The sequence below is a fragment of the Oenanthe melanoleuca genome, chromosome 20 (assembly GCF_029582105.1).
Source record: "Oenanthe melanoleuca isolate GR-GAL-2019-014 chromosome 20, OMel1.0, whole genome shotgun sequence".
Lineage (NCBI taxonomy): Eukaryota > Metazoa > Chordata > Aves > Passeriformes > Muscicapidae > Oenanthe > Oenanthe melanoleuca.
The window spans coordinates 7,277,960-7,291,516 of NC_079353.1; the positions used below are offsets into that span (position 1 = coordinate 7,277,960).

Sequence of the window (13,557 nt, forward strand, 5' to 3'; positions counted from 1 at the left end):
GTTAAGCCTTATACACTCCGTGTGCAGGTGAGGGCAAGGATAGTCTCCCCCTCCCTACGCCTCCCTCTATATATGGGGAGTATGGCTGGTATTGATGGGCAGGTTTAGGTGCTACAGGTATAATAAGTTAATTAGGTTGGAGAAGACTTCTGAGATCATGGAGTCCAACCTATGACTGAGCACCAACCACCTCGTCAATCAGGCTAGGGCACTGGCTGCCACTCCAGTCTTTCCTTAAACACCCCCAGGGAGGGTGATTCCACCATTCCCTGGGCAGGCCATTCCAGTGTATAAACACTTACAGCCCTGGGCAATGTCTCCTGCTGCACAGTGGCTGAGCAGGATGTGATCCCACCGGGAGCCTTAGCCCTCACCAGCCGTGGCATTTGAGCAGCCTGGTCTCGTGGAAGGTGTTCTTGCCCGTGGAATGGGATGTTTTTAAGTTCCCTCCTAACCCAAACTAGTCTGTGACTCTACAGAGGGAGGTTGAGGAGGGTTTGTAACCAGTGAGGGTGACCAGTGGTGATTCAGGAGTGCTGTCACTGAGATGCTGCAGGGTCACTGTGGGCAGCTGCCTGCCCTGGAAAGGGGAATGCTGGTTGCACAGGAAAGCTACAGCAGGAATGGTGGAACATGGATTGTAAGACTTGCTTGGTTCTAGCTCTCAGTATTCATCCAGAGAGACAGAAAACTGAAATTGATCCTCTTCCTCCACAAAGAAAAAGCAGTTCTCGGTGGTATCCATATTTATTTATTTTTTCTCTCAGAATATGTGGTGCAGTTGATCCCCAGAAGCTTCTCAAGGGCAATTAAAGCAAGTCATACTGTGGGAGCATTTGTTGTGCTGAATCTTGTATTTCTCTTTCTACCCAGCTGAGTCAGAACAGCTGCTTAGCAAAGGATCTGAAGAGGTTTCGGAAGCAGTTAGAAAGGGAAGCGGGAAACCCTGAGGCAAGAAACAGTGTCTTTATTCTGAAGACCCTCAAAATGCTTTCAGAGTACTATTTGTTTGTGGAAGAATTTTGCAAGATCCCTGGCATCACTTGGGTTATGACACTGGTAAGTGTGTGCTCTCCCAAGGAAAGTGAGAGATGAATGGATGCCTTCGTTCTTCAAACAGAGAGGAAAATATGCAGGAAACCCGCAGGAAGAATTGGGCAGAGCAAGGTTACATGGAGCAGCCATGCTCCTGGCCAGGTTCCTGAACAACACGTACCACCAAAACACTGCTTCTTGTGTAAGAGTTTATTTCAGCAGCCGAAAGTCAGCTCAGTTTATTTGTAGAACCAAAGTTAAAACAGTGGTGAAGGTATAAAGTGCAGAGTTCTGTGTGGAAGAACAGACTGTGCTCCCAGGGGTTATGGCTGTGGGGTTATGGCTGAGTTCATGCTCTGGAATCTTTCTGTTCAGCTGCAGGTGTGCAAGAAGTTGGAGGTGTGTGCAAGACAGGTGGCTAATTTGGCTTCTGGTTAACGAGCATTAGGGCAGCCCCAAAGATGGAGCTGTGAAAGCATCTGTTTGGATTTAGGGAAATCCTGTTGTGTTAGATGTCAAGTCTAGTGTAAACTTACAGGGTGGAATTCCATCCTGAGAATGTGAGGAGGTTATGGAAGACTATCACAGAAGCCCGGAATGGTTTGGGTTGGAGGGGATCTTAAAGTTCATCTCATTCTATCCCCCTGCCATGGGCAGAGACAACTTTCACTAGGCCGGGTTGCTCAAAGCCCAGTCCAATCTGTCCTTGAACACTTTCAGGGAGGGATATCCATACCAGTCTGGAGCACAAGCTGAAGTGGATTTGGTTAGCGTGAACTTCTCTCTCCCCTGCAGGCAGAGAAGGGCAGCCTTATGCTCTGAGTCATGTTTGTCCTCCTAAACCTGGAGCTGTGTTGAACACTACAGCTTTCACTTCAGCAAGTGATCTGGGGATTAAGGAAAAATTGTGTTACCTTTAGAAATTCTGACAATACCATGTGACACTGCCCGTGCCAGAGGATTCAAGCCATTTAACATCTCAAGTGTTGTGCTGTGGTGCATAGTTAAAAAGACACCCCTGTGAGTGAGCAGTCCCTCTGTTTTATGCAGCAGGTCTGGTGAGGAGGCTGGGACAGGATTTGTCTTACCCTTGTGAGAAGTGACTGGGAGGTAATTATGCAAACTAACTCATGAATTACAACCAGGAGGATAGCAGCTAGTGATTATCTAACTCTACAAATGGGAAGCGTTAATTGGCAACAAAACCCTTATATTAAGCTGATTTTGTGCCCCACGACCTCAATTAACATGGTAAATAACCAGAACACAGTAAATAAGGATATACAAAAAGCCTGTGATTACTGAAATTATACCAACAACTTAAATAGATTATGGCTGACCTCAAAACCTGCAGGCAAGCAAAAATAAACTCCATGTTACTCCTTCTGTTGGTCTGTGTTCTGGAGTAGTCCCATGTTATGATGTCCTGTGTTGCCCACTCCCACACTCAGAGGCAGTAGAAGGTCGGTATGTACCCAGTGCCACATCCTGGGGCTGGAGGAAGCTGGACCTGGGCAGCAGTGTGGGAGCTGTGCTCTTTGGGTGCCTTACCTGGGCCCCTCCTCACCCTCTTTTCTGCAATGTACAGCCTAGGCTGTCTTCAGGATTTTTCTGCTCATTTGCCATAGCTTCCCAATATATTTTTTTACTTTCCTGTTTAATTAAGTTCTTCTGTAATGTACACAAATTTAAAATGGGACTTAAAATTCCCAACAACATATGTTGCGTTACATATATTTCTGGAAGCGTGTGACAGAGTTTGTTTATTTGGTGCTATGGGAGTTCCCCATAGGCTGCCTGCTCTGCCTTTCCTCCAGGAATCCTCCAAACACAAACATGAGGGGGTTTTTGTTGAATTTCCTGCCCCCATAACCTTAAATAAACATGCTTGCACACGAGCAGCTGATGAATCAGGTTATGCCGGTCTTCTGCACTGAAATTCTGGAAAATTGCAGGAAATGCTAACGTTAAAGCCACTGAGTCTGCTTTTCCATCTGTAGGTTGGCAAGTCACAAGGTGGGGGAATGTTCCTGAAAACTGAAATGTATAATTGATTGAAGAAGGTGAGAATGACTGTCTTTTCTTTGGGAATATCCAACAGGCATTTTGTTCTTTTGCTCTTTTTTCATTCTCTCCTTCTGCCAGTGCTTGGTCTGTTCTCTCATGCCATCCTCCTGCCATATTCCTTCACCATTCTCCAGGGTAACAATAAAGGTTTTTACAATTAATTTTCCCAAATGGTTGGATGCTTTCTCTGGCATCTGATTTTTAACACTTTGTGAGCATATTTATATATAAACTCCCAATTTCAGGTACATCTAACACTGGGCAGCAACTGGGTTATATTGTCATATGTATATATAATATACACATTTTTTAATAATATATTTTTACTCTATAGTCTTTGGGTGGTCCTGCACAGGGCCAGGAGTTGGACTTAGATCCTTGTAGGTCCCTTTCAACTCAGGATTTTCTAAGATTCCAGCAGGGTAAGAAAAGGACTGTGCAGTTCTAGTGCTTGGTATTAGATGCATCAGATGAACCATGTCACTTCCAACTCCTGCAAACACCTACAGGACTTGGCTGGCCCATCGCTGTTGCTGTTACCCTATCTCTCTCCAGTTCTTTTTCATTGGAAAACTGGTGTCACCAGATTACTGGAAATGTCAGTTTGACAGATCAGCTTGGAACAAAGCTGAAATGTCACTCCTGGTTTTACTGTTAGTGGTTGAATTTTGGCAGCCTTTCTTCTTCCTTGGGTTCACAGAATGTAAGGACAGGGTGATTCACGAGAGAGAACTATTTGATTTTCAACGTGTCACACTTGCTGCTGTATTGAGTTTGATAGCTTTTATTTGATTAGCACATCTTCCCAAAAGGTATGCCACCTCAATTTGATGGTTTAGGAGACAGAGAAATCCATCAGTTCTCTCTGTGAAAGTTCAGCAGAGTTCACGCTCACTTTAAATGATCAAATGCCTTTCCACAGTGCGGGTGCAGCAGCCTGCCTTGGGGGAGGGTGTGCCAAGATTTGGAGACATGGTGATGTGTAGATCTTGTTCCAACCCCCCTGCCATGGGCAGAGACATCTTCCACTAGAGCAGATTGCTCCAAACCCCATCCAACCTGGCCTTGAGTACTTTCGGGAATGGGTATTGCCACCCACCTTTGAGTGGGAACTGAGCTTCTTGTTAATTCACCCCTTGGGGTGAATCAGAGTGAAACACTGAATGACCAGTGTGCATATATGAGGCAGGTTTGTTTTAAAACAATTTAAAAGAAAAGGAAGCATACAGCAGTTTTGATTATTTTCTATAAAAATATAAAATTAAAATATAGTGAAAACATAAGAGGAAGAAAGAACAGTAAAAGATAGGGGAGAGGAAAAATATCACCATCCATGGATCCAGTTATGAGATTTGATCATTGCAGTTTCAATGTCTGTGGTCTGCATGATGGTCACAGTTTTCATCCATTAGGAGCCCACACGCAACAAAGACTTCCACGGGTTATACATTAGGGGAAATGCCTCGATACCTCCCTTGGGGGGGGTTTTACACTATCACATGCAGCTGTGCCTTATCGGGAGGGAGAAATTTGGCATGACAAAAAACTTCAGCCCGCCTCTGCAGGAGCTGCTTCTTATCGGCCTTTCCCTTTATCTCATACAATGACAATTTGTAGAAGTGGGTTATCTGGGAAACCAGTAGATCTCAGGGCTCAACCAATTTATCTAATCAAACTTTGGTTTATCACAACGAGGCTTCAATTTACGGCTTCTCTGGGCAACTTGTGTCAGTGCCTCACCTTAACATACAGCACTAGCTCAGGGCAGTTCTTTCCTTTTCCAATACCTATTGCTTACTTCTGATTTTTAGTATTTTTGGTCAGATAGCATCATGCAGGGTTGGATTTCAGCTCAGGTGGCTGAAAATAGTTGACAGCCTGGGAAAATAATTAATTGTCACTGGAGCACAGAGGACTGTCTGAGAATTGTGTATTTGCTTGTTCAGTATCTGTTTGTCTTGGATCTTTATCTCTATTTCAGGCCAGATGTTCCTCTCACAAACGTGGCAGCACAAAAAGCTGCACCTGACTGATCCTGGGCATGGAGGGGGACGTGCTGCCTGCAGGCTATTCCTGGCTGCTTGCTGTGGGATCTCTGGGAGGTGCAGGTGAGCCAACCTCGCCCTGCCAGCTGCCACGTGTGCTGCAGCCATTTAACTGTGCTGCCTCTTCTCCTGGCACACAGCCAGGTGATTTCCTTGGTGACAGCTTTAGGCACGAGGCTGGGCCAGTCTTCTGCTTCAGTCTTCTGCTCTGTGCATCTATAAGGTAGATCTTTTTTACTTTAAACTCAATAATGTTCTGATTAGTGCACTCCTGAGAGAGGGAGATGTAGCTTAGCTCTTTGCTTCTAATACCTCAGAGGGACAGCAAGGCTGGCATTGCTGCACACAGCTGTCACTGTTTAGCTGCCTCTCTCAAGAGGTGGCAACTGAGGGAGAGAGAGAGAGGAAGGGAAGGGAAGGAAGGAAGGAAGGAAGGAAGGAAGGAAGGAAGGAAGGAAGGAAGGAAGGAAGGAAGGAAGGAAGGAAGGAAGGAAGGAAGGAAGGAAGGAAGGAAGGAAGGAAGGAAGGAAGGAAGGAAGGAAGGAAGGAAGGAAGGAAGGGAGGGAAGGAGGGAGGAAGGAAGGGTTGTCAGATTCCTCATGAATCTGAGAATGGTGTTTGAGCGTAATGGAAGATGGTGTTGAACATCCCATTTTATGGGCTGCTCCCTTACATAAATCTCCCTTGTCAGTATGGGAAGGAGAATTTTTGCAGTATATCTCTCCTGATAGCAGAGAGAATGTCTATTGCTGCTGGGGAACTTCTGATGGAGACTTGGGGACTCTTTTCTCCTGTAGGTGTATAGCAGTTAAGCCTGGAGAACTTAACTGCTGAGTGAGGTTGGTGGCCCCAACCTTCTGGTCTCCGGCCTTTTACTCAGAATTCTTGCTGGGCTGTGGAGATTATGATTGAAAACAAATCACATGGACTAAATGTGTGGTCAACTGTTGGGAATGAGTTTTTGTGATTGTTTGGATGTCTCAGGCTGCAGGTGGGTGACTGAGCATCTTGGACAGTGCTCGACTCCCAAGCATGGGGCAGAGGGAGGTCCTCATTGTAGATATGGACCAGCACTTTCATCCAATGTTCAGAAGGGGATTAGCACTTTGAGCTCCTGGGCTGTGACATCCCAACCCATCAGGATGTGAAACCCTCAATGTGTTATTAAACAGACAAGGGATTATAGTGTCAGGTCAGCTGCTGGCCCTGGGGTAGGGGTGTCTTGTAATGCTTTCACACCTTGCAGGTAGGGGGTTGCACTGAGCTGGTGAGATGCTGCAAGTGAGATGTACAGCGGTGTGAACTGGTTAAGGAAGCTGCCACCTGGAAGGATATAGCTGCTTTTAATCAGAGTATCATTGAGCTGAGGGCAGCACCATATAACTGTCAGATCTCTAGCCCCGTGTTGTGAAACCCTGCCAACTTGGCTATTTCTGGAAGATGTTCCCCTCCAAGTAACAGCAAATCAAAAGTATCAGAGCGCTTGCCAGAGAGTTATGATCATCTCTCCTGCTTTTGTGTCCCACAGCAGTGCACCATCAGTACCAATAAACCTCCCCCCAGAGAAGTTTGGCTGCCAGCAATGAACCTCACCAAGTCCCTGGTGCACTGACTGAGATGCAGGTCAGGAACTGAGGATACTTAACAACAAGATGCCCCTTTAAAACAGAATTTGACTCAGTTAAGTTTGTTTGTTTGCTTGTTTGTTTTTTAACACAGATTTTCTCCCTGGTTAAGTGAAAAATATTTATCATAAAATGCAACTGAAATTCTTGGAAATTTATCTGCTACATTTGCAACCCAAGTATTGCAGCAGCAGGAACCCGAGAATGCAATGGATTTGTCATTACAAGAGTTGAGAGAAACAGAGATGGCAAATAGCACTACAAAAATGACAAGCAAAAATATGATTATTATTCTTTCAGCCTTAGTCATGTAAAGAGCAAGCAGAACCATAGTAAGGCAATTTCCCTTAGATGTGACTTATGTTGAAGGTGATCTTCTATGAAATGCCTCTAATTTAACTCTTCCTTCTTACAAGACATGGTCACTGGTATTACTTGTTACAGCACCGTGTCCTGTCAGCTTCAGCCCAATATTTCAAATGGTGCCACTGGAGACAGTTTTATTTCAAATGAACAAATAAATTCAGCTCAGTTCTGGTCTGGGATAGCTCTAATGTGCACAGTCTACTCTGCTCACAGTGTCAAACAAAATTACTGCTAAGACAGCCTGAAGGTAAAGGGTTGGAGTGACTTCAGTCAGGAAAGAAATGAATTGGAATGAAAGTCCTCGATGTCATGACAGTGCTGTTGGGTGCTCAGAGAGATATCTGAACACTCTGCTGGAAACCTGTTCCCTGCAGACACCCACATCTGCAATTAAAAAGGGTTAATGCTCATTCTGTGAATCTTCTTCAGCATTTTCTGCTTCAGCATGACTATTTTTCACTTTTCTTTCTGGAAGCCAAAGGGATTTTTTTTTCTTTAGTATCATCAGGAACAGGAATAGAAACTTTGCAATAAGCTCAGAATGTTCTTTGGCTCAGCACATGGGAAAGAGATTTAGGGTTGGATTTCCTATTGCTTCACACTCACTCCTGCCTGCTAGCATAGGGTAATGATTTTGTGGGCAAGCATTTTTCTTAATGAGCCATTGGCAAAACTGCCTTTTTCTCCCTAATTTACTATTATATCTCCTCAGCTGGATTCTGGAGGTAAACACTTCACCTTCCCGCACTGCCAGCTGCCAGGGAGACTCTGAACTCAAGTTCATCTTCTGAAAGACTCACTTTGCATTGTGAGCAGGGAGGTGAAGATGTTTATCACTTTCTGAGAGGTTTTATTAGAGTGTTTGGGATGGATGGTCTGGTTTCATTATTTTCTTGGCAACTGATCACAATCCTCTAACCTTCATAGTGATTAAATGATGAATATCCAGAAGCAGAGTAAAGTAAGGAAGCTTATTGCCCCTTCAGAGTGGGAAAACAAGGCAGCATGGGGCTGCCAAGGGACTGGAGCCCGTGTTGGAGCCAGGACTTGCACAAGAGCTCTCTGTCAGAGGTCCTTGTGCACTGTGCCTCCCACTCATGCTGCTGCTGGAGTGCTCTGTTCCCAGCAGCTGGTCTTGCAGTATTTTGTCATTGACTACACAACTGTGCTAACTCCAGATATTAATAGCAGAGAGATGTCCTCTGCTTTCAGCTGTTCATCTGTGTCTCTTGTTGTCTGGGAGTTGATTCCTGCATGCAGCTGGGGAATTGTCATTGCTCAGGTACTTCGGTCCATGAGGTTGATGACATAGGCTGACAGGGAGGGAGCAGCATGTTGGAGGCTTTGACCTGGTCTGGAATGACAGGCCTGTCAGCAGAGGGGGAGATCTGGGTGTTCTGGTGAATGACAACATCATGGCAAACATACCTTTAGGTACAGAATTCATCCAGGGCTGGCAGGTGTCCTGCTTGGTCCTGAAGCTGTTGGCACAGAAGGGAAACACACATCTTTACTGGGGAACAAGAATGGGTGTTTGAGCTCTTATGGAATTAGGAGACCAAAAACCAAATGTTTCCCAAAAATTACTTTCTGCAGTCTCTGTGGTGACTGTTTATTGGCACTTTCCTGAAGCTAGTTGTGTATTTTACTGATGGGAAGCAGTACTTGGATTCTCCATACTTGGTGAGGCTGACACACATCATACCTTTTGCCATGCACACCTCAGGGTGTCTACCATCATCTCTGGCTGTGGATTCTAACAAACAACACATGAGTAGAGCCTCAGCTGAAAGTGAAACATCACCTTGCCTTTATAGGTAGGAAGGTGCTGTGTAACTTGCCTGTTAATGTTTTCATTGTGGCTGCTGTGTCCTAGGAAAAAACAAATGAAGCAGCTTTTCAGGAGTCTTGCTGCAGAGCAGAAAGTGTGGTGCTGATCCTAAGCGTGGGGTGGGAGAAGCTCTCCCCTCGTGTTGGGCAGCAGCAGCTCCCACTTTTCTCTGGACATCACTGGCTCAGCACAAGGCACTGGCTCCCTTGCTTCTGAGAGTTTCCCAGTTTGGAAGCTGCAGTGGGCTGGAATGAGGTATTTTAGCTGACACAGGGAAGCTTGGCTGCTCAGCTGGCCCTCTGCACTGCAGAGCTTAGTTCTGTTCTATGTAAGAAAACAAAGGGGCTAAACACATTCTGCACAGCAAAACAAAGCTTTTAGGGCAGGCAGGCACCTGATCCTCCTCCTTGCTACTACTATGGAAACATGTCAGAGCAGAAAACCTGTTGCCATGAGACTGTAAAAATAACCATGCCATCACATTACAGAGACACGGACTGGCTGCACCACATAGGTTATGTAAGAGCAGCTCCAACACTGGGATGTGGCACTGTGAGCTGCCTCTTGCTCCCAGGAGACAGGCAAGCTTCTGAAAAAGCTGCAGGCAAGACAGCTCAGGCAGTAAGTCTGTTATTTTTAGTCTGTGTATCTGAAATGTAAGCCTGAAGTGGACAGAGACACATTTAGGGTATGTAATGCCAGCAGCAGGATTTTAAAAGTTAGACCAAGCAATGGTAGTTAGGTTTTTCAGTTTAAAGAAACTTGGTTTTAAGGGGTCAGATACAGGGTATTTTTTGGAACTCTGTGTTATTTGAAGCGTGTTTAGAACTGGCCAGGGTAGGAGAAGGCCTTGCTAAGTTGGAAGGTGGTCAGGGAGCCAGGGAAATGGTGGTGCTGTGTTTGATGTTATCATGGCTGGGAAAAAGGAAAGAGAGCAAGGGACCTGGCCCAGGAACCAGACCCAGCTCTGTTGCTCTGTTGTAAGATTTGGCAGAACAGGTGTGCAGCCTCAGGGCTGGAGAAAGGACAACAGCCACATTTACAGTTCTGAAACTCTATCCAGAAATATCTCTACAGAAGTTCAAAAATTAAGGGTTTGGCTGGACCCAGACACTTCCCTGTACACAGAAAAAAATCTAACTCACTGTAGTCATGTACTAATTATCACTAATTTTTAAAATATTTTATGCTCTTGACCGAGTTAAGCACTTGGGGGAGCACATTCAGAGGGAGGAGTGCAGAAAACAGCAAATTTAAAAACCTTTGTAGAAACTACTACTGGATCAATTGTCCTTTTACTACAAGACAAACTCAGGGACTATTCCTGCTCAGGCCTCCTCAGGCTGCTTTTTAAAACATACCCAAGTTTTATCCCTTCATCTAGTCCTGAAAGCCTCATTTCTAGTAGTGTCTTGCCTTCCAACAGTGAAACATTTTCCCAGCAAGACTAAAGGGATGCTGCCTCCTCCTGCTCCTCCCTAGACATCCTTAGAGATTCCTGACGTGCCTCAGATGTACAGCTTTGCTTTGTTTGAATGCCATGGGCGTGCACAACTCCTCTTCTGTGCTTCAGGCATGTAGAGGATTCCCAATCCCTCCTACTCCTGTTCCCAGTGTGACAAAAGAGCAGCTCTGAAGCCAAACCCCAGAAGTGTTCACATAAAGCCCCAACAAGGAACATACACATGGAGTCAAGAATGTCCCACTGCTCTAATTTTAATGATCTCACTTCTACCCCAGCCTTTCCAACCCCCAGCACAGCTCTGCCACCCAAGGTCCAGCACAGAGCAGCAAAGGGTTTGTGATCCACAAAACTGCAGAGTTGTAGCTGAGGAGTCAATGATTCCCAGGGCCCTCACCTGGGTGGGCTCTGGACACACCAATGTCCTGCAAATCCCAAAGACTGTGGCTATTGAAACAGGAGCCCACAGTGACAGCCAAACACGCTGTGACAATGGCACGGCCACCTCAGCCCTCCAGGATGCGGTTGATGAGCTTCATTTCCTCAGCAGACATGGGATTCAGGTTAAACCCCTTCAGCTCAGGTTTACCTAAGAAAACACAATGAAAACATCAGGATTTTGTCACAAAAGAGGTGAAGCAGTTCATGGTAAACTCAAGAGAGGCTGTGGGGAGAGGAAGGGCAGCCCTGGAAGCTGAAGTGGGATCACCCTAGCACAGTGCCAGAGGGGATTTAGGGTGCTGGTGGGTAACAGCTCCACACAGAGAGACAACACTGCTGGGGCAGGGTGGGAACTGCAAAACCAGTGGAAAAGAGGCTGCAGGAACACATGGAACTAAGGAATTCCTGGACCCTCCTGATACACGAGTCTGCTGGCAGGCACTGAGCAGGTTCCAGAGTGGAAGCATTTACCTTGAGCTTCATAGAGCCGGTTGACCTTCACCCGCAGTTCTTTCCGGAGGTTGTTTATCTCCTCATCCAGTTCTTCCTGGTCTGGGATAAGAGGCAGGAGTGAGGAGGACTGTGGTGGGCTCTGGGATGAAGGCTCAGCTCCCCATGGGACACAGTACAGGCACAGAGGGGTCCCACCCTGCCTCAACCATCCCCGGGGCCAAGCAGCTTTCACATGTGCTTCCCAGGGCATAGCACGGGCCAGAATCGGCCTCTCCAGAGGTTTCGAGCACGTCAAAGCCCATCCCTGGACAGAACTCCGTTAATTGAGCCAACATCTGGTTAATTATGGAGTTCTTAAAACGCTTATAGCTACACGGAGCCCTAGGGGTGACCTCACCCTGTCGCAGCATCTCCCGGGTCTTTGCCTTCGGCAGCTCGATGAACATGTTCCCGAAGCAAACCATGGCCTTGTCTGGGGGAGAGAGGGCAGGGGAGGGGAGGGGAAGGGAGGGGAGGGGAGGGAAAAGAAAAGAACTGTCAATAGAGCCGCTCCCCGACCCGCGGCCACGAGCTCACGGTGGGCGCAGCCAGCCCGGCCTCACCGTCGGGCTCCAGGTCCTTATGCAGCGCTCGCAGGGCCTCGCGGTTGCGGTTGCGCTTCACGTCCAGGTCCACGATCTGCAAGGGGATTGAGAGAGGCAGGAGCGGCCGGGGCTCGGGGCTGCCGGCGGCGGGACAGAGCGGGGCGGGGGAGGCCCGCCGGCGCTGAGTCGTACCTGCTGCCGTGCCGCCAGCACGTCCTCGGCCAGCTCCTCCACCTCGGCCAGGTAGCGCAGCACGAAGGCCGGGTCCCGGGCCATGGCGGGCCGAGCGGGTCCGGGCCGGGGCTGCACCGGGGTCGGTGCGGGTCCGCCGCCGTTCGGCTCCGGGCCGCAGCCGCAGCCGCGCGGGACGGTTCCGCGGCGGAGAGGCCGGCGTCAGCGCGCCCTCTGGCGGCCGCCGCCGGGAGCGCTGCCCTGTTTGGGGAGCCCGGATAGCGGCGGCTCCGGTGCGGGCGGAGAGGCGGGGACAGACTGGGGCTGCCAGCACGCGTGGCCGGGGTCGTGAGAGGGGCCTGAGTGGCCGACGGCTGGGAGGGAGGTGCCCGCCGCCCCGGTGCCAGAGTGGGATCTCGGCCGTCGTGCGGACCGGCAGTCCGGGTGTTGGCTCCGAGCTGTCTCTGTGCCCACGGCACTCCCCGCCCGCGAAAGGATGGAGGGATCAGCGTGGCCATGTGGCGCTGAGCCCCAGAGTGCGGGTCCTGGCCCCGTAGCCGGTCCCCAAGTGGGCTGAGAGCCCTGCCTTGCCTGGTCCCTTTGTGTGTGAATTATTTATAACATTTCACAGCCCGACCCCTCGCCCCCAGCACCACCGTCTGTCTCCTCTTCCTCGCTGCTTCCGAGCACGGTGCCGCTGTTGGCAGCTGGGCCCTTGGAGCATCAGGTGGCCTCTCTGTCATCCCAGGACGCAATAAAGGGCACTCAAAGCGTGAGGCAATGAGCTCAGGTTTCCTTTCGTGCAGCTGGTGGCTCATTTGTAGCTCAGCATCCAGGACCTGCCATCCCCAGGGACTGGAGCCAATTGTGGTTCCGGCAGCTTGACTCGCCCTCAGCCAGCCCCCGGTGCCCCCAGTCTGTGTCAGGCAGGGGCTGGTCCCAGGAATGCTCTGACAGGGCACCATATCCATCTGCTGCCCTGAATGACCCTGTCTGCAGGAAGGGAAATATATTGCCCCTCAAAACACTTTTTATCCCTTTCTTTCTGCCCCACCCAGCCATGAGCAAGAGGAGCTGGAAAAATGGGGTTTGGAAGATGCAGGGAGAGCCAGCACTGATGATGAGGACTGGCAGATGCTCACTGTGTGCACTCTGCAATGGGAAAGGGACCCCAAGGAGCCCACGCAGGGCTGGTGGGTAACAGGGGACACAGGTTCTCATGTCCCTGCTCTGGACAGAGCCCTGAAACAGCATCTCAAGTTTCCGAATTCTCCAAATGTCCCTAGCTGTTCTTCTCTGCCACCCTGGCTGTGCCCCTCAGCTGCTGCGTACCTGGTGGTGGGGGGAGGACTTCTGATCTGCTTTAGATCAATGTTTTGGAGGGAGGGAGCCCCAATAACCTGCCTGAAGCAGCAAACAGGGGCTGGGGAGAGGAGGAGCCCCAGCACTTGGGGCCCCTGACACATGCACTTCATGA

The 13,557-nt window shown here is 48.7% G+C and overlaps 1 protein-coding gene and 1 long non-coding RNA gene across 2 annotated transcripts; one reads left to right on the forward strand and one right to left on the reverse strand.

The window, feature by feature from the left end:
* The first annotated feature begins 476 nt into the window (after positions 1 to 476).
* LOC130261231 (uncharacterized) lies at positions 477 to 7,319 on the forward strand. The gene is made up of 4 exons (XR_008841957.1): positions 477 to 2,145; positions 3,036 to 3,098; positions 5,084 to 5,210; positions 6,676 to 7,319. It is a non-coding gene; the product is annotated as an uncharacterized LOC130261231 (long non-coding RNA).
* A 103-nt stretch (positions 7,320 to 7,422) lies between these two features.
* On the reverse strand, positions 7,423 to 12,304 carry PDRG1 (p53 and DNA damage regulated 1). Its single transcript, XM_056507227.1, has 5 exons — positions 12,102 to 12,304; positions 11,928 to 12,003; positions 11,723 to 11,797; positions 11,344 to 11,424; positions 7,423 to 11,020 (listed from the first exon to the last, which is right to left on the reverse strand). The coding sequence occupies exons 1-5, from the start codon at positions 12,183 to 12,185 to the stop codon at positions 10,938 to 10,940; spliced, it is 399 nt and encodes a 132-aa protein (XP_056363202.1). The 5' UTR covers positions 12,186 to 12,304; the 3' UTR covers positions 7,423 to 10,937.
* Between the last annotated feature and the right edge of the window lie 1,253 nt (positions 12,305 to 13,557).